The sequence below is a fragment of the Dothidotthia symphoricarpi genome (assembly GCF_010015815.1).
Source record: "Dothidotthia symphoricarpi CBS 119687 unplaced genomic scaffold P153scaffold_20, whole genome shotgun sequence".
Classification (NCBI taxonomy): Eukaryota; Fungi; Ascomycota; class Dothideomycetes; order Pleosporales; family Dothidotthiaceae; genus Dothidotthia; species Dothidotthia symphoricarpi.
In genome coordinates, this window is record NW_022985027.1 from 873,722 (window position 1) to 898,456 (window position 24,735).

At 51.2% G+C, this 24,735-nt stretch overlaps 12 protein-coding genes across 12 annotated transcripts in view; 7 read left to right on the top strand and 5 right to left on the bottom strand.

Moving 5' to 3' along the window:
- Positions 1 to 110: 110 nt before the first annotated feature.
- On the top strand, positions 111 to 1,413 carry P153DRAFT_425939 (uncharacterized protein). The gene is made up of 4 exons (XM_033672574.1): positions 111 to 403; positions 478 to 521; positions 592 to 727; positions 780 to 1,413. Exons 1-4 carry the CDS (start codon positions 399 to 401, stop codon positions 961 to 963), a joined length of 369 nt encoding a protein of 122 aa, XP_033519959.1. The 5' UTR covers positions 111 to 398; the 3' UTR covers positions 964 to 1,413.
- P153DRAFT_370217 (N-terminal nucleophile aminohydrolase) lies at positions 884 to 2,200 on the bottom strand. Its single transcript, XM_033668988.1, has 4 exons — positions 2,148 to 2,200; positions 2,039 to 2,098; positions 1,596 to 1,983; positions 884 to 1,544 (listed from the first exon to the last, which is right to left on the bottom strand). Exons 1-4 carry the CDS (start codon positions 2,176 to 2,178, stop codon positions 1,205 to 1,207), a joined length of 819 nt encoding a protein of 272 aa, XP_033519960.1. The 5' UTR covers positions 2,179 to 2,200; the 3' UTR covers positions 884 to 1,204.
- A 203-nt stretch (positions 2,201 to 2,403) lies between these two features.
- On the top strand, positions 2,404 to 4,570 carry P153DRAFT_400371 (uncharacterized protein). The gene is made up of 4 exons (XM_033671811.1): positions 2,404 to 2,638; positions 2,691 to 3,624; positions 3,673 to 4,167; positions 4,220 to 4,570. The coding sequence occupies exons 1-4, from the start codon at positions 2,442 to 2,444 to the stop codon at positions 4,250 to 4,252; spliced, it is 1,659 nt and encodes a 552-aa protein (XP_033519961.1). The 5' UTR covers positions 2,404 to 2,441; the 3' UTR covers positions 4,253 to 4,570.
- Positions 4,571 to 4,768: 198 nt separating this feature from the next.
- Positions 4,769 to 6,864, top strand: P153DRAFT_400372 (methylenetetrahydrofolate reductase-like protein; the record flags this gene model as incomplete). Its single annotated transcript, XM_033671812.1, has 2 exons — positions 4,769 to 4,926; positions 4,981 to 6,864. Exons 1-2 carry the CDS (start codon positions 4,840 to 4,842, stop codon positions 6,862 to 6,864), a joined length of 1,971 nt encoding a protein of 656 aa, XP_033519962.1. The 5' UTR covers positions 4,769 to 4,839.
- A 1,654-nt stretch (positions 6,865 to 8,518) lies between these two features.
- P153DRAFT_389719 (kinase-like protein) lies at positions 8,519 to 10,303 on the top strand (the record flags this gene model as incomplete). Its single annotated transcript, XM_033670861.1, has 1 exon — positions 8,519 to 10,303. The coding sequence occupies one exon, from the start codon at positions 8,519 to 8,521 to the stop codon at positions 10,301 to 10,303; it is 1,785 nt and encodes a 594-aa protein (XP_033519963.1).
- Positions 10,304 to 11,125: 822 nt separating this feature from the next.
- Positions 11,126 to 12,679, bottom strand: P153DRAFT_299659 (splicesome-associated protein; the record flags this gene model as incomplete). The annotated part of the gene is made up of 2 exons (XM_033664291.1): positions 11,126 to 12,538; positions 12,590 to 12,679. The coding sequence occupies 2 exons, from the start codon at positions 12,677 to 12,679 to the stop codon at positions 11,126 to 11,128; spliced, it is 1,503 nt and encodes a 500-aa protein (XP_033519964.1).
- Positions 12,680 to 12,884: 205 nt separating this feature from the next.
- Positions 12,885 to 14,578, top strand: P153DRAFT_115785 (ATP-dependent RNA helicase fal1). The gene is made up of 4 exons (XM_033661939.1): positions 12,885 to 13,221; positions 13,270 to 14,124; positions 14,174 to 14,382; positions 14,442 to 14,578. The coding sequence occupies exons 1-3, from the start codon at positions 12,936 to 12,938 to the stop codon at positions 14,230 to 14,232; spliced, it is 1,200 nt and encodes a 399-aa protein (XP_033519965.1). The 5' UTR covers positions 12,885 to 12,935; the 3' UTR covers positions 14,233 to 14,382; positions 14,442 to 14,578.
- Positions 14,579 to 16,020: 1,442 nt separating this feature from the next.
- On the top strand, positions 16,021 to 16,614 carry P153DRAFT_400376 (uncharacterized protein; the record flags this gene model as incomplete). The annotated part of the gene is made up of 2 exons (XM_033671813.1): positions 16,021 to 16,163; positions 16,213 to 16,614. Exon 2 carries the CDS (start codon positions 16,222 to 16,224, stop codon positions 16,612 to 16,614), a length of 393 nt encoding a protein of 130 aa, XP_033519966.1. The 5' UTR covers positions 16,021 to 16,163; positions 16,213 to 16,221.
- Positions 16,615 to 16,775: 161 nt separating this feature from the next.
- P153DRAFT_370223 (uncharacterized protein) lies at positions 16,776 to 19,234 on the bottom strand. Its single transcript, XM_033668989.1, has 2 exons — positions 18,435 to 19,234; positions 16,776 to 18,380 (listed from the first exon to the last, which is right to left on the bottom strand). Exons 1-2 carry the CDS (start codon positions 19,210 to 19,212, stop codon positions 16,867 to 16,869), a joined length of 2,292 nt encoding a protein of 763 aa, XP_033519967.1. The 5' UTR covers positions 19,213 to 19,234; the 3' UTR covers positions 16,776 to 16,866.
- A 717-nt stretch (positions 19,235 to 19,951) lies between these two features.
- P153DRAFT_300040 (uncharacterized protein) lies at positions 19,952 to 21,433 on the bottom strand (the record flags this gene model as incomplete). Its single annotated transcript, XM_033664309.1, has 2 exons — positions 19,952 to 20,355; positions 20,404 to 21,433. The coding sequence occupies 2 exons, from the start codon at positions 21,431 to 21,433 to the stop codon at positions 19,952 to 19,954; spliced, it is 1,434 nt and encodes a 477-aa protein (XP_033519968.1).
- A 668-nt stretch (positions 21,434 to 22,101) lies between these two features.
- Positions 22,102 to 24,415, top strand: P153DRAFT_400379 (uncharacterized protein; the record flags this gene model as incomplete). Its single annotated transcript, XM_033671814.1, has 3 exons — positions 22,102 to 22,156; positions 22,288 to 23,835; positions 23,884 to 24,415. The coding sequence occupies 3 exons, from the start codon at positions 22,102 to 22,104 to the stop codon at positions 24,351 to 24,353; spliced, it is 2,073 nt and encodes a 690-aa protein (XP_033519969.1). The 3' UTR covers positions 24,354 to 24,415.
- Positions 24,416 to 24,489: 74 nt separating this feature from the next.
- P153DRAFT_425946 (signal recognition particle 54 kda protein-like protein) overlaps positions 24,490 to 24,735 on the bottom strand; it is a 2,003-nt gene continuing 1,757 nt past the window's right edge. Inside the window, exon 3 of the mRNA XM_033672575.1 lies at positions 24,490 to 24,664. Within this exon, the coding sequence (XP_033519970.1) occupies positions 24,555 to 24,664 (110 nt within the window). The 3' untranslated portion in view covers positions 24,490 to 24,554. The remainder of the gene's footprint in view (positions 24,665 to 24,735) is intronic.

The window sequence follows — 24,735 nt, forward strand, 5'->3', positions numbered from 1 at the left end:
AGAAAGCTTGACAGCAGGGAACACCGGGGGTCGGCGGGGAGACGTGGACAGCCAGCGCGACTATCCCAGCAAGCAGCGCAGCGCAGGCCACGGATGAAGCCGCAGCGGTGGCGTGTCAAGGCGACCCTGACCACGGAACCCGGAACAGGCTCAGCAAAGGGGGGATCGATCGACTGAGACGGCCGTTGGGGAGCAGCGCGTCGCTCAGAGCTGACGTCGCCCCGAGTTTCCCTCTGCCCCGAGACCCTTAAGGCGAGCGGTGCCAGCCAACGCAAGGCGATCAGGCACAGCCAGGCACCGGCGAATTACACACGAGACGGCGCAGACCGACGGCCCAACCGCCCACCCAAACCTCACCTCGACAAACACCGCGACACCTCCGCCCACCCGCCGCAGCCATGTGGTAAGCACGCACACGCGCCCACCCGCCAGCGTACCCCGCAGTCCGCGCCGCCCGCTGATAGTCGCTCGCTGCAGCAAACACGTCCTCAACGCCCAGGTCGCCATCCGCTCGCCGTGCTGTGCGTATGCCCAGCCGTGCACCACACCACACTGTGCTGCACCACAGCCTGCGTCGCTGACAGGGAGCAGGCAGGAAATGGTTCGACTGCGCCCAGTGCCACCATGAAACGGCCGACCACCCGCTGCTGCAGAGCTTCGAGATGATCTTCGTGTGCAAAAAGTGCAAGAAGGCCTTTCGCAAGGACTCGCGCGAGTTCGAGGACAGGTATGCATCGCACCGTGCACGTGCTGTGGGGCGGCTGCTAAATGAGGAGCAGCGACGAGTACTGTCCGCACTGCGACAACCACTTCGTCCTGGACGCCCTCACGCCAAAGGCCTCGCTGCAGGTAGAAGGTGAGGATGTTCGCAAGGACGCCAGGATGCTTAGGGACGAGCGCGTGAGGGCCGAGGATCTACGAACCATATTCGATGTCAAGGAGGCTCCCGACAAGCTGGGTTGAAGGACAGCGACAGACACAAGGCACATGCCAACGTCCACCACAGCGCCGCGTCGAGCAATCATCACAACCATCACGTAGAGGAGGAGGGGGCATGTACCACATCACAAAAGTGAGGTTATGCGTGCTAGATATGCCTTATTTTTGAGCACTAGCTGGTCGTGTCTGTAGAGTACAGAGTCATCAAGTCTATCACCTAGACGCCAATGCTGTTCATGTTGGTTCCGTCATTCGTCATTCATCTTCAAGCACCCGACCCAGAGCCCTCGGCTGGCGTTGGGCGCGTCAGGATAGCCGCAGTGCCCGTTCCAGGCGTCCGTCCAGATTTCCTGGTCGCCGCCTCTTCTTGCTTCTCCGTGTTGATGTTCTCCACGTACTTCTCAATGTCTTCCACTGGCAGCATCTCGAGCGGCTTGCCTGGAGCCGAGACGGCAATCTCAATGTTCTTCGCTCCCGTCTGCACAACCTCGAGCAGTGACTTGATCGTCAGCTTGATCGTCTCCTCCCGGTCCATGCCATCCTTGTGGTTGCGCTCGAGGAATTCGCGGACCGTCTTACTCGATCGACCAATTGCGTTTGCCTTCCTAAGATCTCGTTAGCATCAAACTAATACTCATCATGACATGCATTCTTACCATGCCGAGTAAATGCCAGAAGGCTCAGTCTGGTACAGCCGCGGGGTCTTGTCATTCGGGTCAAACCCAACAATCAGTGTGCTGATGCCAAACGGCCTGACACCACCGCTTTGAGTGTACCGCTGCTGCACACCCGCAACATACTTCGTAATGTACTCTATCGATGTGGGGTCCTCGACAGTCAGGCGGTGTGATTGCGCTTCGAGACGGGCCTTGTCTACGAGAATGCGGGCATCGGCGTTCAACCCGGCGAAGGCGAGGGCGACGTGGGTGTCGACGAGGCAGATCTTCGAAGGTGTGATTCGCGTATCCTGGAGCTTCATGGCAGACCTCTTCTCGCATCCTAGTACTACAATGTCCGCGCCCTTCACACCCACTGCACATGTTCCTGCGGCGAATTAGTACGCCGTGGCGGTGATTGTATGTCTGCTAGGAATGCGAACCTCGCTTGACGGCTTCGAGCGCATATTCGACCTGGAAGACGTGGCCATCAGGACTGAAGACTGGGAAAGTTAGCTGCTGGTTTAATACCTAAACACGACATGTTTGTACCTGAGAGGGCTCGATCGTAGCCGGACGCCATGGTGAGATATGTGCTGTGTAGTTATTTGAACTCTGGATCTGCAGTCTAGGTACGACGAGAGGAGCAAATATCGAAAAGCGGCGGTTTGGAGGCGTTAAGGTTGACAGTCTGATCAGTGGAGCTTCAAGCTGTCCGCGTCGTTGCTGCCCGCCTGGAAAGTTGGCCCGTGCTTAATCCGACTTAGTCATCGAGCATGATGTAAATCGCCCTTGGAGGCGACTCAATTATTCCCGCGCTTGCGATTCTTTCAACAATTCCTCCAGATGGCGACTTCAGCGCGTTTAGTTTCGTCTCTGCGACGTACTGCGTTGTCTTCCCGCGTTTCGCCCCGGTATTTGAGACTGGGTACTCAAGTCCGACCAATATCTTCAGCGACATCGGAACCTCATCAGCCAGATGCGCATGGGACTGTGAAGGATGCGCCAGCACCCACCAAGACCATCAAATTCACTTCAGAGTCGTACGTAACCGTGGTGAAATCCGGGTACAAATGTGATTTTGACCCCTACCAGATACCCTGCGCTCAAAAGAGACACCAAATTCACTAAAGTCACAAAAGAGCATGTAAACTTTTTCCAGGAACTGCTCGGTTCGGAATCTGCAGTCATAGATGGCGTCTCCAAAGATGCATCTGAAGACATTGCACCTTTCAACAGCGATTGGATGCGCAAGTTTCGTGGCCACACCACACTCGTCTTGAAGCCTAGTACAACAGAAGAAGTCAGCAAGATCTTGAAATACTGCAATGAGAATATGCTTGCTGTCGTACCACAAGGCGGCAATACCGGACTTGTTGGTGGCTCTGTTCCCGTTTTCGACGAGATTGTCATCAACCTTCAGAAGATGAACCAAGTCAGGTCGTTCGACGAAGTCTCGGGTATTCTCGTTGCAGACGCTGGTGTGATTCTGGAGAACGCCGACAACTACTTGGCTGAGAGGAATCACATCTTCCCGCTGGACCTGGGCGCTAAAGGATCGTGTATGATCGGTGGCAACGTGGCGACCAATGCTGGAGGTCTTCGCCTTCTACGATATGGGAGCTTCCACGGCAACGTTCTGGGTATCGAGGCTGTTCTTCCAGATGGAACCATCTTGGATGACCTATCTACCCTTCGTAAAAACAACACGGGATACGATTTGAAGCAACTGTTCATTGGTGGCGAAGGCACGATCGGTATCATCACCAAGATTTCCATCATCTGCCCACGCAGGTCACCCGCAGTCAATGTTGCCTACTTTGGTCTTGAGAGTTTCGAAAAAGTGCAAACGGCTTTCCGAGAGGCCAAGGGTCAACTCTCCGAGATTCTTTCAGCTTTCGAATTGATGGACGGCCGGACTCAGAAGCTAGTCAACAGAGTCACTGGCAAGAAGATGCCATTAGAGGGCGACCATCCCTTCTATTGCCTGATCGAGACCAGTGGTTCAAATGTTGATCACGACAGCGAGGTACGTTGACTCCCAACTAACCAATATTCAAAAGCTAAACAACTCCAGAAACTGCAAGCATTCTTAGAACACGTCATGGAGACGGAGGTTGTATCCGATGGCGTCCTCGCCCAAGACCAGACCCAAATCCAGGAACTGTGGACATGGCGAGAAGGCATCACCGAGTGCCTTGGCCACGAAGGCGGCGTCTACAAATACGACCTCTCCATTCCCATCGCAGAACTCTACGACCTCGTCGATGACGTACGCGATCGCCTCACAAAAGCCGGTCTCGTAGGAAACGATGCTTCGTATCCCGTCGTCGACGTCGTTGGATACGGCCACATGGGTGACGCGAACCTGCACTTGAACATCCCCACACGACGCTTCGACAAAGCTGTCGAGAAGGAATTGGAGCCATATGTGTACGAATGGGTCCAAAAGCGAAACGGAAGTATCAGCGCTGAGCACGGTCTGGGCGTTACGAAGAAGCCGTATGTTGGGTACAGTAAGAGCGAGACTATGATCAGGTTGATGAAGCAGATTAAGGATCTGTATGATCCGGTAAGCACACCTCACATTTTGGTCAACGTGGACATGGCTAACAAATGTGTAGAAAGGTATTATGAACCCTTACAAGTACATATAGATCTTGTTTGTACAATACATACACCGCTGCTGTTGCAGTACACCCTGGATTCTCAGCAACTCTGCATGACCTTTGACGTAATGCGCAGAATTACACAGCATATTGACAGGCCTGCCTCACGGCTTCCACAGTGTTCTCGTCAAGCTTATCTGTGAAGACTCTGAAAGAACTGTCAGCGTTCTTCGCAGCCAAAAATCCCTGCCAGGACGTTGTCAAGTCAAGACTTCGATGTACTTTGATGTGCTGCGTGAATATTTCAAGCCAGATGATCTTGATAGGAATATTGGATACTACCTTGGTAATAGGTTTGCACAATTCAAACATGTTGTTCGAGCTCATTGAGTCTGCCCAACTGCCAGCGATAAAACACATGTGTTTGTACGTTGATTAAGGATTTAAGGCTGAGGTTCGCGTCTGCAGGGTTGAGGCATGATCCATGTCGACATGTCAACCGCCGATCATCTGCCCCGCTGCCCCACGCGCTTTCTAGTGATGCTCATTCCTTGACGAGTTTCCACCACGCCTTGCCATGACTCTGCTCTCTCGTCCACCGCATCTATCAAATAGAGCAATACATCTCTTCGAAGATGGAGAAGATCACGGATAAGATCAACGCCTTGCCAGATGGCGCAAACTACTTCTCATTGGAGTTCTTTCCACCAAAAACGTCGATGGTTTGTTGCCCCGCCACTTGCAATTGCCGTCGGAGGGTACTAATGACAGTATAGGGCTTCGCGAACCTGCAAACCCGATTAGAGCGCATGTCACAGGCCCTCCGGCCACTCTTCGTAACAGTCACTTGGGGCGCCGGCGGCTCCACAGCCACAAAGTCCCTCGAACTTGCTGAGATCTGCCAACGACAATTGGGCCTTACAACATGTCTACATCTGACGTGCACGAACATGAACCGCGCACTCGTTGACGAGGCACTCGAGCAGGCGAAAGTCTTGGGCATTCGAAATATCCTGGCACTGCGTGGCGATGCGCCACGGAGCGAGGAGTACAGAGATGAGGGGCAATTGCCAGAGCAGGACTCGAATAAGGACTTCACATGGGCGATTGACTTGGTCAAATACATACGCAGCCAATATGGGGATTATTTCTGCGTAGGCGTTGCTGCATATCCCGAGGGCCATTCCGATGAGAGCCATCCCGAGCATCAACACCCGTCATATGATCTACCATCTCTGGTCGAGAAGACAAAGGCTGGGGCGGACTTTATCATGACACAGCTTTTCTTTGACGTTGAGGCATACGACAGGTTCGAGACGATGTTGAGGGAGCATGAGAGTGGCGCATTCAAGACAATTCCCATCATACCGGGACTGATGCCAATCCAATCGTACAAGATTCTACGTCGGACAACGACGCTATCGCATGCGAACCTACCGGCGGACATACTGGCGCGTTTGGACGCAGTGAAGTACGACGACGAGCGCGTAAAGCAAGTCGGCGTCAAGATCTTGAATGAACTCGTGGAGCATATCAAAGCGCGTCCAGATGTGGGAAAGAGAGGGTTTCATTTCTACACTCTGAATCTCGAAAAGGCAGTATCGCACATCGTCGAGGATTGCAAGCTCATTCCAAGGATTTCCCAAAACGAAGACGAAGACGAGAACGCTATCGAAACAACACCCGCTATCAACCTCGAACCTCCAAATGGCGCTCTGCTCACCCGTGAGCGCCGCCGTCTGTCCTCGATCAACTCAAGCCCACACAACAGAGTGATAATATCACGCCCGTCCGCCACAAAGTCCAGCAACCACTCCCACGAAGTCCTCGAAAGCGAAGCCGGAATCCCCAAAGGTCCCATCAACACACGCGCAAACACCCTGGCCATCTCCGAAGGCGAAGGCTCCCTAGGCCGCGAAGCAACATGGGATGACTTCCCCAACGGCCGCTGGGGCGACGCGCGCTCTCCCGCCTTTGGCGAAATCGACGGCTACGGCCCAACTCTACACGTCTCGACACCCCAAGCCCTCAAACTATGGGGCCACCCCGTCGAAAAAGGCGACATCTCAACCCTCTTCAAACGCCACATCGAAGGCGACCTCGACGCCGTACCCTGGAGCGAACAACACCTCTCGGAAGAAACCCTCACCATCGCGCCCCAACTCCTCGCCCTCAACGCAAAAGGCTGGTGGACAGTCGCCTCCCAACCCGCCGTCAACGGCGTAAAATCCACCCACCCCGTCTTCGGCTGGGGCCCCAAAAACGGCTTCGTCTTCCAGAAGCCGTTTGTCGAATTCTTCATCCCCTCCTCTGCCTTCAACGAGCTGAAACCTCGCCTCGACGCACACGACCAGATCACGTATTTCGCGGGTAACGCAAAGGGTGACTTTGAAGCGAGTCAGGAGGATAGCGTGAATCCTGTTACGTGGGGCACGTTCGCCGGCAAGGAAATCGTTACCCCGACTATTATTGAGGCGGTTAGCTTTAGGAGTTGGCTTGAGGAGGCGTACTCGATCTGGCGCGAGTGGCAGCGCGTGTATCCGCCTAAGAGCCAGTCGGGTAGATTGTTGAAGGAGGTTAGGGAGGATGTTTGGCTGGTTAGTATTATTTGGGGGGATTTTGTGGAGGGGGGTGGGCTGTGGGAGTTTTTGGGCGCGTGAGGGGGGGGGGGGGGGGGGGGGGGGGGGGGGGGGGGGGGGGGGGGGCCTTTTGTGGGAGGTGTTGGGTGGGTATAAGACGTATGTGTGTTCTTACTGTTGTATCCATGTTTGTAGTCCACGTACTATACTATATGCTCAGCCCTGTTTTTGAAAAGTCACTTGCTTGACTTTTCATCCTTCCTCACCCCCTCCCTTGGTTTTGAGAATCCATACACTTATCCTCGCTACTTTATATGTTTATAGAGGTTCTCCTCCCTTCCCCCTTCCCCCTTTCTGGAACTGGCCCGTTCAAACTCATATATTTTGTACATCCCCAGCTCTCTTCCTTTCCGTCTCTTTTCTCCTTTCCACTCTCTCGTTTCTTCACTGTGCGTGGTGCACAGGAATGCATGATTGTGCGATGATATTTGCACTGCGTGTTCTCGGTTTATCTTTACTGTGCTGGGATTATGGAATACTGCGTGTGGAGGGTGAGGAGAGATGTGGGATTATTGGGTGTATGGGTTTTTGTAGAGATGAGGAGATGTGGAGATTGGGAGTGAGTTTGTTGATGTATGAGGAGTAGGTTGGATGGATGCATAGACAGATAGACAGATAGATGTAAATCAAACATACTAGCAATTGGGTGATTAGACGAGGAAACAGTGAATGGAGAGTGGGATTAGAGAAGTTGTGTACTGTTGAGGATGGAGTTGGAGTAGGATTCGAACGTATGATCGTGCTCAGAGGGTGATACAATGACGGTATGGGATGGGACGTGGAGGGATATTGAGTTTGGGAGTGTGGGTAATGGGCGGAAATGTGTTGAGGGGGAACCGTGGGTTCTGGGTGTTAGGTGTCTGGGGAGGGTAAGGGGAAGAACAAGATATGAATGGTTGAGGGTAATACACGTCATTCTGAGAAGATGGTTCAATGAAGATACCGCAGACTATAACACGGAAAGTGGGAGATGTAACTTGAGAAGGCGAGAAGTGTATTTGTAAGAGGTTCTACAGTAAGGGTACCTGCTTCCAGGCTTGGACGACACAAGTTTGCGCCTGTGTCCTCGATATAGATTTCTCCTCATAGCGAGGAGTAGGGTGGTTGGAAATTAGGGGAACTGCAGTGTTTTATCTTGGACAGCTGATCTGGCGCTTTGATTGCTATTCATGGATAGTAAGAGACCTTCACAGCTCTCATGTCATCTATAAATGTTACTGCCTATCACTTAGACCTATTTCTAGGTACTTTATTGAAGTCATTCGCGTTTTTCGTTCTGGTCGCTCGTGGGCGTGATATTGACTAAGCTAGCGTCAGTGTATCAACCCGACATCTTTGTGCACAGTACCATCTACTTCTATGTCATCTTTCGATATGTTCATGCCAGTATCGAGGTCTGGAAAGCACCCTGAGCTAGATTATCGAGATTGATGGCTCTGCTGTACGCTCACGTGCAAGGCTGAAACCGCCACTTCATCTCCATTGGACCACGCAGCCTGCCAAGGTGCAGAGGATCTGAGGGGGTAGGCAGTTCAGACAACAGCAAGAGACGTGATCGCATTTACCTCCAGACACAAACTCAAATTTTCTCACAAACACGTGCTTTCATGCTTCCAGGCTATTGCGACCCTCTAAGTTGTCTATATTGGCGCTTTAAAGCGTCGGACCTTCTGGAATGTCGGACGCAGCCTTAGCGGCATGGGATCGAAACTACCGCAGTCGGCAACTGGAACTGACACGAAATGATCCTGAGCCGTTTCGCCCAGGGAGACGACTAGGAGGCGGTGGCATTGGCATTGTTCACGAGACAAAACTCGACGGAATATCTTTGGCCTTGAAGCGAACGTATGCCAGGAAACTTACGGACCATCAACTCAACGAGATCAAGATCCTGAGCCAGATATCGAAAAAACGACACAAGCACATCGTAGAGCTCATTGGATCCTATATTCATCGGCAAAAAGGCGTATACGAACTGGGGCTTTTGATATGGCCTGTTGCAACATGTGACATAGCGACTTTCCTACACGCTATTGGTTGCCTGGGTATCAGCCTTTTTACGATGACTCCTTCAGTAGAAATTCGGGAAGAGGAACTGTATGCCGCAGCTGAGACACTCGCAGCTCTTGTTGGAATACCCTGGATGACACCGACTAATGACTGTGATGGAAAATGGTACTTGGATCGCATCCGCATTTCTTCTTGGAAACGTCTATACTCAAGTTTTGGGTGTACAGCCACAGCAGTAGCTTGGCTACATGACCAGGGCATTCGACACAAAGATCTTAAACCTTCTCAGGTGCTGCTATCTCCTCATGGGTTGTGGTTGACCGATTTCGGGTGGTCAAAGGACATGTCGGAACTGACGGCCAGCACAACAAGTGGAGGTGACAACATCACGTTGAAATATCAGGCACCTGAAAGAGCAGAGAGGCGACCTTGTGGACACCCAGAGGATATATTCGCCCTTGGCTGTATTTTTCTTGAAATGATGGAACTCTTCTTCTTTATGACGAACAATACTCCCTGGAAGGAGAAGGGCTGGTCATTCCACGCAAATATTGGCCAAATTGAGACTTGGCTGGAACAACCAGCCATAGATTTTTTGTATCCATCTCTGGCACCGCTCATCAGACAAATGGTCTCTTACGAGCCTCGAGATCGTCCAAAGATACAGGAAGTTGTTACAGCGTTGTCAGAAGTTACCGAAGGCATGTCCTTTGGCGAAAGCTTTTTCGGAACATGTTGTAAACCAGCTCGAGTACTTACGCAGTCAGACACGGCTAAAGCTTCTCCAGTCCAAGCGTCCAGTAACGGCTTGACACACAGAGAGGAACCTTTACGATCCCCACGAGTTATTGCTCCCCCCGATGATCAACGGAAAAGCAGCCGATCGACCACTCAACTCCAGCCCTCATCACTTCAGGACATCGTAATGGTGGATCGTCACTACAATGGCAGTGCTGCACGATACTTCCCGACCTCGGACCAGGCGGATCAACCTGTGGGCGCTGAGATGAACGGGCAGCTGGACATGGGCGACACTTATGCTCCTATTGTTGGACAATCTACTGCTTATCATCCATCTCAATTATTGGCACCTACTTACGGCCAGTATATCACATTTTTCGATGATCCGAACGCTTCGATACCCTTCCCTACAAACCATGGGACATGGGGAGAACAGTTTCAACTGTTCGAACCAATTGAGGAAACCGACGAACACGAAGCAGGTTTAGATCCAATATCAAGACCGCAACCGCACCCGTTTATGTTCTATAATATGGCTATACCTACAGTCAGTCCTCTTCATAATACAACAACTGCCGACTTCGAGGAAACATCGATGGATATCGTTCAATGTGAGCGTGAAGGTTGCACAGCACGGTATACCGGAATTTATCGGAAAAGGAACCTTGCAAGACATATGAGAGAAAAGCACATACTCTTGCCCAGATAAATCCTGTGACAAGGTCTTTCGTCGACTTGATAATAGACTGGAGCACTACAAAAGGTTTCACCCAGATCTATACTCAATCGCCCGACCATGCTCATGACAAAAATCACTATCAAAATGCAGGAATTAGCCGCACAGAAAAACAGCAAGCATAGACGGAACTAATCCATCTCTCCTCGACACAACCATCACGTCACTCTTCGACTCCCTCGGTCTCCACGGAACAGCTCATCTCCACCTCTCAAACATGGCCTGGATGTATCAATCTACAACTCCGATAGATTGAGTTTTTTCATAGTCCCCTCACTACACGTTCGGCATTTCCTACCTTCTTTGTACGAGTCGTGGACGGAAGGAAAACGGTAGACCAACCAAATCACAGTCAGCAAAAACGGGAGTTACATCGAATTTATTTTCATTCCATTTGGGGGTATTCATCGTACATCCGCCAGTGTCCTATATACAAGTTATGACACAGTTCTTTTACAATCCAATGCAAACGCCGTAAAACATCATGCACGTGACCTGCTCTGTCAAGTGCTGCCTAACACTACTGAAGTGCATGTGAGAGATCCAAGCAGAAAATATCGATACTCGCCAGTCAGACGCGCAATGGTGGGCACGATAGTCTGTCGCATGCAGATTTGCCCGGGAACAACTCTCTATGTTCGGCCTGGTATGGATGAGACGCCGATGCAACATGTACATGTTTGCACGCGGATTTCAAGCCGAAGGAAGTGTGTGGTTGTTGGCGACTAGCGTCGATGGTCCTAGACTACCGGGGAAAGCCGACGTTTCGAAAGGTGTCCGACAAGTCGAAGTTGCTCACAACATGCCAGCAGCCGCCAGATCGCGGTAGACCTTCTCAGGCATGACGTTGCCTTCAGTGTCTTCCATCTCCACTACGTTCTCGGCGGCAGCCTTCTCTTTCTTCTTGTCCTTTTGGATCTTCCTCCACAGATCCTCGGCTTCCTTGATACTAGTGATCTCTCGGAACAACGATGTGTTTGTGATGCCGAGACACTTCAAGCCATGGATATGGCGAGGTTCGTTGAAATGCTTGTCGAAAGCGCGCCTGCCCATATACACAAAGTTTCCACAGATCTCGCAGGGGAACTCGACGCCTAGGCCGTGTAGCTTGTACAGCCAGTAGGGGATGGGCTTGCCGTCCCAGGCAAGTGGAAGTTTGAGCGGGTTGTAGATCTTATCTTCGCCGTCAGAGTCCTCGTCTTCCTCCTTTGCTCCGGTCTCTGGTGCCTCGGAGTAGAGTTGTTCCAGCTCTTGTTGTCGCTCGCGCTCTGTCATGCCCTGCTTGCGTTCGACATTGACCTTTGTGTCGCCACGTTCTGTCTGCATGGCTGCGGCAAGTTTCCTGATTCGAAACTCGCGTTCGGCTACAGCGCGTTCCTTGAAGCGCTGCATATCTGTTGAAGCGCCGTTGGCCTGAGCAACTGAGTTGTTTGTTGAACCGTTCGCCTCTTCCTGCACAGCCTTCTTGTGCTTTTTGCCTGTCAAGTGGGATTCGTAAACAGTCTCTTTCGAGAAACTCTTCTTGCATGCAGTGCACCAGATGCCTTCGCCAGGCGCATCACCGTTGGTTGGTACGGCTGCTGGGTCGTTCTTCTCCCATCCTGGGACTTCCTCCGCCTTCCAGAGCTCTTCAAACTCCTTGTCAAAGTTAGCGAAGAGCTTGTCTAGGTTCTCTAGCGGCTTGGTTCGGCGTATGAAGCCTTCAAGGTAGTCCTGCAGTGCCTTCAGATATTGAAAATAGGCCTCTGATTTTTTCTGATCGCGTCGAATGTTGCATTGCGGTGGAGTGAAGGCGTCGAACAGATCGAGGTACTGCAGATAGGTCAGGCGCCGCGCGTGCTGGTGAACGGGAAGGTTCAGGTACTGCTCGTGCAGCGTGGTCAGGTCAAAGAACCGACCAAAACCTTCTTCTCCTGTGAACATAGAGTCGATGGCTGCGACCGACTGCACCTGGTCTTCGGGCGACCGCTTTTTGTACGCCTTTTCCAGGTTCTCGACGGGTTCGTTCGGGTAGCGGCGGTGGAAGTCCTTCATCGATGCGATCTCCTTCATGAAAGATTCCATGGGGTCGCCATGCGTAAGATCGCGCACCTCCTCCTCCCTCTTACTCTCAGCATCCTCGTAGATAGCGAGTAACCGGCTCGATTGGATTTCGATCTGAGTGAGAAAGCGCGATATGTCGTGGTCACGTGCTAGACGATCGCGAATCTGTCTGGTGGTCAGTTTGAAGGACGCGACGAGTAATGTCGAGATACCTACGTGCGGCGGGTCTTCGAGCAGGCGCTCAGCAACGGCATCCTCGAGGCGCTCAATGTCCTCATGGATCTGGCGCTGCTCATCGAGAAGCATTTTTACGGTCGCCTGGGATATATATGAGTTTTTTGTGTGGTAGTAGCCAAGTAGCAGTAGGTTCAGACCTTTGGCGGCGTGTATTGTTGGATGGGTGCTGCGTGAAGCTCGCGACCATCTAAATCGAAATCGCGCTAGAGCTGCTAGTTTAGCCGGGGTTGCTCCGCGAAGCTTGCTCTTCCGTCGACTTTCTTGTCTGCGCCTACCTCAACACTCGACCACCCAAACTAAATCAACACACGAACCAACACCCAAGATGGCCGAAGGAATTGACCGCAACCAGGATGAGAAGATGGAGTTCACCACCTCCAAGGAGGTTACGGTGGCGCCAACTTTCGAGGCTATGCACCTGAAAGAGAACCTCTTGCGCGGTATCTATGCCTACGGCTACGAGTCGCCCTCCGCCGTGCAGTCGCGTGCGATTGTGCAAGTCTGCAAAGGTCGCGACACAATTGCCCAAGCCCAGTCCGGAACGGGAAAGACGGCGACCTTCTCCATCTCCATCCTGCAGGTCATCGACACAGCTGTGCGCGAAACACAAGGTTGGTAATTACCATGCGTTTTGGATATATGCGCTGACATAGCTTCAGCTCTTGTGCTTTCGCCCACTCGTGAACTAGCGACCCAGATCCAGTCCGTTATCATGGGTCTCGGTGACTACATGAACGTGCAATGCCACGCCTGCATTGGAGGAACGAACGTTGGCGAAGACATCCGCAAGCTTGACTATGGCCAGCACGTCGTATCGGGAACTCCAGGACGTGTTGCTGATATGATCCGCCGCCGCAACCTCCGCACGCGCAACATCAAGATGCTGGTCCTCGATGAGGCTGACGAATTGCTCAATCGCGGTTTCCGTGAGCAGATCTACGATGTCTACCGCTACTTGCCCCCTGCGACCCAAGTCGTTGTTGTATCGGCTACTCTTCCATACGATGTCCTCGAGATGACGACCAAGTTCATGACAGATCCAGTGCGCATTCTGGTCAAGCGTGATGAGCTGACGCTCGAGGGTCTCAAGCAATATTTCATTGCCATCGAAAAGGAGGAGTGGAAGTTCGACACGCTTTGCGATCTCTACGACACGCTCACCATTACACAAGCCGTCATCTTCTGCAACACGCGACGCAAGGTTGATTGGCTGACCGACAAGATGCGTGAGGCTAACTTCACGGTATCTTCCATGCACGGTGATATGCCACAGAGGGAGCGCGACAGTATCATGCAGGACTTCCGCCAGGCCAACTCGCGCGTGCTGATCTCGACCGATGTCTGGGCCCGTGGCATTGATGTGCAGCAAGTGTCACTCGTCATCAATTACGATCTTCCCTCGAACCGTGAAAACTACATCCACAGGATTGGGCGAAGTGGACGATTTGGACGTAAGGGTGTGGCCATCAACTTCGTCACCCAGGATGACGTTCGCATCCTTCGTGACATCGAGCGTAAGTTAAACAATCGAAATGTCGATACTGAGTTGCTGACAAGATCTAGTCTACTACTCGACCCAGATTGATGAGATGCCCATGAATGTTGCCGATCTTTTGGCATAGACAGAAAAGTAAATCTTGTATGTAGGATTTGTCACAACTTAGGAGTTGGGCGTTAGCATAGGATCGTCGACGTGTTATGCGGGAGCTTCTGCAGATTCGCGGAGTTTGGAAGGGAACTGAGTGTGGAGGAAGGGGCTCTACAGCCATTGAGTAAGATAGTCCTTTCTGAGGTTGCTTTGAACGCTCGCTAACATTGCGATTTTGGACAGCACCAAATTGAATTCACGACTTCTTTACTCTCTCGAGCAAATTCGTTTTCATCAAACCGATCAAGCGGACCTACCGAGTGCGCACCTAACAAGGAGCAAAGTCAAGTGATACCACCTTATCGTGATTCCGGGTAAAAGCTTACCGGCAACTTCTTGGTAAGTCGCTCTCGACATAAGCCTGTTTGCTGATCAATCGGATGATATTGCTATTCATTCCAACGGCAAAGCCAGTTGACATATTTGCCGTATCGAACAACACGGTATTGGCTCAAAACAAGATAGTCATGTGTGTTATTAGTAAGGAGACACAGGCTGCCTCACAAAGCGTGTCATGGTCAAGTCGTGCAAATCGACTGATCAAGTAGAACTATTCCCGGACAGGCCTAATCGCTCGTCAATCTCTCCTCGCATCAGTTGAGTCAAGATGAGCATACCAACCTATTCCAGGTCACCAGACGAGAGGTTTGCTGGCCGCTCAACGTGTAAAGTGTTTCGTAATTTTTCGCAAAACTCCTTTCTGTGGCCGTGGAGTCGGCCTACTTATGGCAGTGGTGACGATAGCGGAAAGGTTTCACCACAACCCTATAGCACCATGAGGATCCCAGGAGGAACTCGCATCACTCCTGATATTCTTTCAAGGACAACATCGACAATGAATTGTAGTAATACTTCCTTCTCCTGCTGCATCTGTGGACGGTGGATGTAAGGTTGGAAGCCGCACTATAATCGACCACGTGTATTTGCGAATATCTTTGCACGGAACATCATCTTTACCTCCTATTCTGCATTTGATTGATGCTTCATTACGTCTATGTGCTTCTAGACCACGCCTGGATGTGCTGAATATTGGAAAACTAATACTACGGGATGCCACACCAAATTTGAGTTGGATAATATCGCTTATCACACGATGATCTCAACCCGCTATACTCATGCGTTGATCTCAAAGGGTGAACCACAGAGCAATATTGTTAAGCAGCTGGTTTGCCTGGGATGATCTTCCGAGACGCGCAATTATACTAGTCTAGCTCACTTGGGAACCAACTTATCTATCTAAAAATTTCGAGTCGAGGAATTCGGTTAGGGAATGGGTAATTCTGATTAGTCGTCTTCTTCCAGCTTGCCGTACCAAGGTTTTGAATGATCAGTTGAACACGCAACTGGCTGTAAGAAAAAATGTTCTTGAGACGCTGGGATGGTGAGCTGTTAACAAAACCTGGCGCGTTGGTTGATGCGAAGATCTTAGTACAACGCTGTACTTAGCTTTTTGTGCGTAGCAACAATCTGTTGCTTAGTGAGTTGTAAAGGCATAGTTCTTTTGGTGGTTGTGTGAATACGTACGTACTTACGCACCTCTTCCAGATAAATCATGCTTTACCAAGAGCTCAAATTATAGCTTGCCAACAAAAATGCAGCGATCATTATAACCACGATTTTAATAGGTAAATTAGGCATGGAAACTGTTTTGCCTGTGGATGGTTTGACCACCGATGTCGATTTTAATCTAAAAAAAAGATTTGCACGGTTTGGCCACTGAACAGTAACCACCAAAGCAAATTCCAACATCAGACACATGTATATAAATTCTCCCTTCTCGTTACCTTTCTTCTCCCAAATCATCTCACTCTCAACGAAGCATACCAGCTCCAACCAAACTCTCATCCAAACCTTCCATACAACAACAACCAAAGCCTCAACCAATCCCTCAACCAACCCCTCAACGTAAGTTCATTTATCCAAACCCAAATCACCTAAATATTAAACACCCCAGTCTATCATCATGCAACTCATCCTCCTCCTCGGCATCGCGGCCTCCGCCCTCGCCACTCCCTTGAGCATGACCACGCTCACCACTTCCTTCACCATGACCACTCTCTTGCCACACACCCTTGACCCCCAGCAGAGTCTCGTCCCCGGCGGCATTGCTTCCGGCATGGGTAGGCAGGAGACGTGCGGCGGCTGGGACTGCATTCGTTACTGCAGTTTTGCCGGCGACGGCAGCAAGAACAACAAACCAGTCTGCGAGTGGTGCCTCTGGCCCGGCAAGACCGGTACGATGAGCATGGGACAGCACAACTGTGCGTTGGCTTGCAGGGACAAGAAGAAGAGCAAGGAGAACGCTGACAAGTGTCTTCAATGCTCGCACAATGAGTGGTCCTGTTTTTCGAAATAGGTACGCTAGAACGGGACGGGATGGGATGGGAAATGGGGAAAGCGCGATCATGATGTACATGGGCTGTCAATCACGGCGACGATCACACAGTTAATGCGGATACTTCGCTAGGAAGTGTGATTGTTTGTCTCAGCAGGCCCTGTTCGTATTGCAGCCTTGATGATAGCTTCCTCTACCTGCTACTGGGTAATTCGAAATGAAAATTGGGTATATGAACTCTAAAACCTGTGTTTCTCTCTGGTGCCTATTCTCTCATCCCCCTCCGAACGATCTTTGCATCCGTCTCGTATGTGCAGCTCTTCGTTTGGCTTGTGCTGTTAGCAGTGCGGATTGTGGCGGTGAAAAGATGTCGTTTACGGATTCTATTGGTGAAATAAGGGTAACTTCGGGTCTTGAAATCGAAAGCTCTGGAGGTGCTCCTAAAGACGTGGGTGTTGGTGATGTTGGTGGGTTTTGAGTCGATAAGTGTTCATCAGTCAGCTCTTTGTTGATAGACACGTTTGTATCATGTGGTGCTTGATCAGGCGATCTAGCTTTCTCTGTGGTTGAATTCATCAAGGTTTTGCCCTGGTCGATCGGATTGTCGTGGTGAGCGGGTAGATTCGTCGAGATCTCAGTTTGGTCGACGTAGTCTTGTTTGCACAACGTGTGCTGCAGAAACCATAGCTCATCATCTCGAGGGGCCATGTTGTAGACAGTGGGACTCAGTCCTCGAATCTCCGGCACTGTGACGAGAGGGGCAGTTAGCGAAGGACTGAACCTACTTACTCCATCAAATGGAGTAAAAGACGTTCCCCCTTCCCCACTCTCCGAGAACGCTGCGGTCTTGCCTGCCATATCAAACGAACGGAGCAAAGTCGTTTTAGAAGAGCCGGCGGGTGCAGATATACTCCGGCTCAAATCGACCTCGGCAGAAGGCAAGGGCTTACGAGTCACTCTTGATGGATTTGAATTTAACGATAATGTGCGTCTTGGATCATCCAAGCTCATCATCGACATTGAAATTGCGAGTCCCAAATTCGAAGTCAGAGTCTCGCTTGGCACGTCATCGAAAGAAAGGGGAAACCTTGGAGATGACAATGCAGAGGCCGATGAGGTCGGTGAGTAACATGTTTCCACTTCACTCGTCTCACTAGGAGACATGTAAGCGGCAAGGTCATCGATAAGTGAAGATTGACTCTGAAAGTATGGCAACTCTGGCGATAAAGATCCATCACTCTTACGCGTTCTTCGGGTCTCGGATGATCGGGGACGATACCGCTTTGGGCGTACTGGGACAACGACTGTCGCTTTTGTTGATATTGCGGAGTCGTTACGTTCTATGGTCTTTTCGATGACCGTCGGTAGAACATCTGATGTATCCAACGAGGTGCGAGATCTGGGATTGGATGACGCAGTGGTATGAGACTGATTTGGGTACGAGGATCGACGGACGTCAATGAGTTTAGCCTTTTGCTCTTGTCGCACCTGTTTCTGCGTGATTGCAGCACCGAAACATTGATCCGATGCGTGGTTATCTTGTTCTTCTACTAATGGCTCAAGTGATGAGTGCCTTTGACTTGGTGATGTAGCCAGTTCGGATGCATCATGGTCTCTGTCGAGAGCCATATGCCGACTGTCTAGCTCGTGAACAGAAAGACACCGTGTCATCTCATCCTTGTTGGGCGCTCCTGATCCATTCAGAGTGAATGAAACTCTGCCATCAACGTTGGAAAGATCATCTGGAGCACTGCCAGGTAGTTCTACTGGTAACGAGATTGTAGAACCTGCATAGATGTTAGCAAATGAAGCATCTATTGTCAAGTGCCAACTGAACATACCATTCATACTGCCTTCCTGGGTGTCCGAGAACGTAATATTCGACGCAGACATAGTCCTGTGAGCGGGCCTTCTTGAGTAAGGGCTTCCTGGGTTATCTCGGCGCTTGTCCATAATCCATGGCCGGACAGGCGCCTTGAGAATGGGGTCTTGTCCGATCCAGTCACATTGCTCAACAGTTGTCATGATCCGTATCGCATGTACTAATTGCTGGTGGCTAGCTGACAACGCTTGCTGCCTATCTTGAAGGGTTTCTTGGTGATTTGCAACCCACTCGAATCTCTGTCTCTGTCCTAATGGTCCACCATCGTCGTCGATTACGCGCACAGCTTCCACATAAGCGCCGATGTCATTCAAGGTTCGGCGGAGATCCAGTCTAATCGTTACAATTTCCGCCTTGTGGTCTGGATATATGTTCAAAAACCTGGAGACAGCAGGTGATGTGTAGAGTCGCGATGCTTCCGCATCGTCCCTTCGTATATGCTGGATTAGATGGGACAACGCTTCCGTCTCATTAGATGTTTGGTCGAGAGAAGAGACAAACTCGGCAAAGCTGAACGCGGTTCCGAGTGATGAGAAGACCTCGGGATCCGTTGCAATTGTCCTGGCTAAGACGACAGGAGTCTGATTTGCGGCCTTTGACCCCGCTTCATCGGGTTGTCTGGATTGTGGTTGGAAATACATCAGGCTGGCACCTTTTGTTTCTGCGCGGCGTGCGGCGGGCGCATCGTTGTGGCGATGTAAAGTTTGGGGCAAGTAAAGGCCGGCAGTAGGAAGCATCTTGTCCAGAATTAATACCAGCGGATAGCGAATCTCGAGAATAGCATTCGAAAAACCTCTTGTCCTGGATTGGATAGGAAGGAACGGACGATAAGAGGTAGGTTCGCGGCAGACCCTCACGCTCGATTGATACTGCACCACGAATGCCTCTTCGGGGATCAAGCGACGGATTTAGAAGTCGGCGCGGCTGGTGTGGAGTGACGTAATGAACACATTGGACACCATGTGCGTGGTCAAAGATGAGCGAGATGCTAATTCGAGCTCCAAACCATCAGAGGCAGGCTGAAGGGAGCAGAAAGTCAGGTGGCATATGAGGTCGATATGCCGGTCCAACACATCCACGGCTGTGTAGTGGGGTCTTTTGCCATAGCCCACAGCAGCTCTGGTGTACGCGGCCCGATAAAGGAAGATCTACAGTATTGATGAGGCTTTGTTGGATATGGGATTGGAAAGCTCTCTACTCAACAAAACGCCATCGCGTATTTATTCTCTGGGACATACAGAACGCCACCTTGGGGGCGCGAAAGGCGTCAAGTAGAATGAAACCTTACATTGCAAGCCAAGACTAGAAGCCCAGCCTCTCCCAGCGTGGTTTATTTCCATTGTGAGTAAAGCCTGACTCGTTTCCGCGCTGGCGCTTGGCCAAATCCCGGTAAATAGAATTCAATGGTGAAAACAGTTCATGTTATCTGGAGCGTCTCTCAACATTGAAAAACATCACGCATCTCAATAGCACAGCTCACTCGTCCAATCGCCGAATCACAGCCTCGCTAAATGGCCTTGGGGGCCTTACGGGCTCACCGGCCTCGTTTGAGGCTTGCACAAGAGCGGGGAAGATACAGAAGCCACCTGACCTGGCACTACCCTTCTGCTCCTTCCAGTCAAACTCCCAAGAACTAGGCTGTGAGAAAAGTGTAAAAGCGAACAGTGCAGAGCGCTTCAGGATTTCCTCGAGATTGCGCTTTCGCTGCCCGTTGTCGGCTCGCGAGTTTGCATATGGCACTAGTATGTTATCAAGAACGTCAACCGCTGCTTGAATACTGGCGTTTCGACTGTCGGTCGGGGAGAATGGGCTGCGAACGTAAGTGGACGGTAGCAAAGCTGCAGTCGCCGTTCGCCACCTTGCCGTAGATGCCGCGTGAGCTGTTTGACGGTCAGTGGATGTACAATCAAAATCCATTCGGTACTCACGTCTGGGTTCGGGATTTGGGGTCAAGATTTCCTGATAACATCCACCCGCATTTCGTGGAAGAAAACTCCTCAGAGGATCATTGTGTGGTTGCATCCCGGAAACAACGACCCAAGCGATACAAAATTGCAAAGCAGTTTCCCTTGTAGCAGGATTTCCAAGTAATGTACTGAGAGTTCCAACGGAGACTGGCATGTCATAGCCAAGTGCCTGAATGTCATCCGTGTCGACCAGCCCTGAACTCATGGGACTGGCATGATAGTAGCTTTTGACGTGGTTTTTGATCGAGCTGCTGATTTTGGTGATTTCACCTGATATGACCTCGTCTTCTAATGGTTGAGGAAGGCCGCTTCCCAACGGGGATGCTGCATGTCCTTTGCTCCCAAGCGAATTTGCTATCACAGTAGGGCCTTTCTCTCGTGGCATCAAGGCACGTTTGCTTGCCTCTGAATCCCGTTCATGTGTCTTTCTACGCTTGCCGCAGCAAAACCAGAAGATGACACCCGCGATCAGAGCCCCGGCGACGAGGCAACCGATAGCGACACCTGCGACGGTTCCGCCGGCAACTCCACTGCTCCCTTTGTTTGCGGTCACTGGCGCTTGAGAAACTACTGTCCCTGAGGTTGTTGTAGTTCCGGTAGTAGAGGGTGGAACAGATACAATTGTAGAAGGTTGGGTGGTTGTGGTGGCAATGGTGGGCGCACTTACAGCGACCGATGAAGTGGGTGGGTCATCTAAAGGTGTTGTTCTGATGGAGACGGCTCCTCTCACAGGAGAGGTCTCCCCGGCAAGACCTATCGCCCAATATACCTGGCGTTCATCGGGGTTCCACGTATACGTCGTAAACGATATTGAGGTTGGTGTTAGTGGTTGTAAAGTGACGGCCTGTCCAGCGGTAGAACTGACGATCAAACTTTTATCGTCTCCTGGAGTCGAGAGGAAAGTAACTGTAGTATTTGCAGACGACGCTATGTACTGTGGTCGTGAAACGGGCAATGCAGCTGGCAGAGCCGTAGTTGTGATCGTATTCATCTCGCAATCGAGGTTTACGAATTCCAATAGATTGGTGGAGAGAACTGAAGAGACTTGGAAATCGTGATAGGAATGATGGTTTGCTGACAGGATATATTTCGTGTCAAGAGTATGATCAGCCAGAGGCTGGTCCAGTAGTGTTAGTACGCCTGATATCGCTCACTGAACAAGCGCTTCGACTGGCGATAGACCACTTTACCACCAGGTGGATAGCGTACGAAACACCAAAACTTACTACTTGCCGTCGGAAGAAGCGACAAATCTATGGAATTGGACAGCCGTCTGCAGCACGAGGTCCTTCACCCCACTTCCACAACCCCTCACGATAACACTCGCCGAATCAGCATACAGAGATCATAACTAGCACAAGGCTGAGGAAAGTCACCTTGAACTCATCGACACTCAGCCTTCTCCTCTGAGCCCATGGCGCTAGCAAAATGGACGTGCTCCATGCACCTTCGCTTCCATGGAGCATATAATTAGCTCAAGACTTGTGGGGTCCGCAAAGGCGTTCTGTCTAGACACAAGGGTGACCGAGCTGGCGCAAGGCTGTACGATAACACAAGAATATGCTGCATGCCTTCACGCCATAAGCATTCTTAGCCTGCCGGCACGAGCACAAGGACAAAAGAACAGCAGAGCTGCACAACCTCAATTAAACCGATAAAATGGATGCCAGCAAGAGACCGCATATGGTGATTGGCATTGATTTGGGCATGACCTGTAAGTGTTGTCGTCAAGAAGATCGAGCCGGTGGGGTCAGATCGAGGCACGGACCGAAGCAGGCTAAACTCCTTCGGTGCCAACCTACGCGATCCTCCCCAGACGTCCATCGTTGACTGAACATTCTCCAGGCACAGGAGTGTCTTACTGCAATCTGTCTATCGGCAACGAAACCGTCCGTTGGGTTCAGAAATGGCCCGGTCGCTTTCAGGCCAACGAAAACAAAGTACCCACTGTGATCGTCTATCCTACCGGCAGTCGTGAGCCTTCGTCATGGGGCTTTCTCAGCGAGACTAAAGCGGAAACCGGTGCTCAAGACAAGGAGTACAAGGAGTGGTTCAAAACTTACTTAGATCCCGGAACTTTACGGGAGAGGCAGCTGGAAGATCCCGAAGGCGCGCCTGAAAGCTTGAAAGAGGTGCAGCAATGGTATGGCGATTATCTACGAAAACTTTACGAGTACCTAGCTATCAAGCTGGGTGGTGAGCTTTCGGGAGTAGGATGGAAAGACGCCAATATCGAATTCAGTTTCAGTGTCCCGACGACATGGGCGCCTGTTCCCACTGTGGAGAATTTCAAGAGAATCGTGAAGGAGGCGGGGTTCGGCTGCTACCCAGAGCATACTGTCACTGTCGGCCTCACAGAGGCTGAGGCTGCGGCGGTTCACGTATCTACTGAAGCACCAGGTATATTCCGTGAGAACGACATCCTCCTTGTATGCGATGCTGGAGGCGGGACCACTGATTTGAGCGTGCTGAGAGTGACGGGGACTGTGTCTCGAGCAGTCAGTCTTCAGCAGCTGGACGTCGTGTTTGGCGAGACCATCGGATCAGCAGCCATAGACTACGAGTTCGAGAAACTAGTCACACACCGCTTGACAATGGCGCACACCACTGCACCCCTGCCCGTTGATCCCGCCGATGCAGCATGGGAAATGATGAAGAGCCGAGATTTCCAAGCCGTCAAGTGCGAATATGGCTCTCCAGACGATACACCGCTCTTCTCCATCTCTATACCACACGTGCCACACACATATAACAACACAAATCCCAAAATACGGATCCGGAACGGGGAAATGACATTCGACCGCATGGACCTGCAACACCTCTTCGACAGGCAAATCGCAAAGCTGTTCAGGCTGATCGACTCACAGCTAGAGAGCTTGTACCAAAAGTTCCCCGACGAGCAGGTAGCACATCTCATCCTCAGCGGCGGCCTGGGAAACAGTGCATACGTGCAGTCTCAGCTGCGGATGCATTACGCGCAGACTGACATTCCTAACGCACGCTCAATCGCCGTACGCATAGCGCCTGACCCCCAACTCGCCGTCTGCAAAGGCCTTGTTTCAGACCGCGTCCGCAAGCTTCTCACCTCTCGCTCTGTCCTGGGCTGGCGCTGTTGTCGCGCGTCGTACGGCACGATATGCAAGATCATGTACGACAAACAAAACCCAGAACATCGAGGACTTCAAGCCGTACGCGATCCTCTGAATGGGAGATTGTACCTTACCCACGCCATAGCTTGGTTTGTCAAGAAGGGGGAGCCAGTCAGCATCGACAGTCCGATCGTGCATCGCTTCGTCAAGAACATCGACCACGGCGACCCAAGGCGGGCGTTCCCAACAAGTGTGATAGAGAGCGATCTAGACGCAAACGAGCTACCGGACCAAATGAACCGAAGTAAGTTCCACCCACATCACTCAGCACCAAAAACCTAACGAAGCACAGGTACACGCATACTCTGCGAGATAAGCTCCGACCTCTCCACCGCCGACGAGCGGCGCTTCGTCGAAAAGAACAAACACTTCTGGTCGCTGAAAAAACACTACTTCCGCATTGAATACGCTATTCGCGTCCTCATCGGCCCGGCAGATATCCGCTTCGAGCTGTGGTTCAACGACCAGAAACTCAGCCGCGATCAGTCTATCAGGGTGGATTGGGCGCCAGTCCAGCCGCCAGGCAAAACACCTGATGTGGACCGTAAGCTGGATTTGAGGACTTATGGGCGAGTCGAGTTGCCGGACACGCTGCCTGCGCATACGAGCGGTGCAACGAATGGTGGTGAAGGGGGTGGGAAGATGGAGAGGACTGGGACATCGATCATGAGTCAGGAGGTCAATACGGATAATGAGAGGGGAAGGAAGAGAGGTATGGGCGGGATCTTGGGTAGGTCACGGGAAGGCAAATGGTCTTTTTGAATAGTAATGATTCGCTGCACTATACACTGGTCTCCGTCATGGAGGATTTATAACTTCCCCCCAATGCATTAATAATACTCGCTCCCTTCTCTCTTCCCTATTCCATTCCGAGTAACGCCCCCCTCACAAGAAAAAAGCATCTCAGTATACCTTTCAAACTACCCGCAATCCAGCCCCTGATTCAAACCAATCTGCCTATCCTCACGCGTGCACGCTACCCGTAAGCACAACAGACCACACGTCGACTTTAGAATGAGCTTTTGCGTTTGTTGTGAATAAGCGGATAGATTCCTTCCTTCGTCTCTTCGTTCCTTTCCTTCATTTAGATGCCATACACATACACGACACATGCCGTACAACCCCCTTTCCATCCAATCCATAT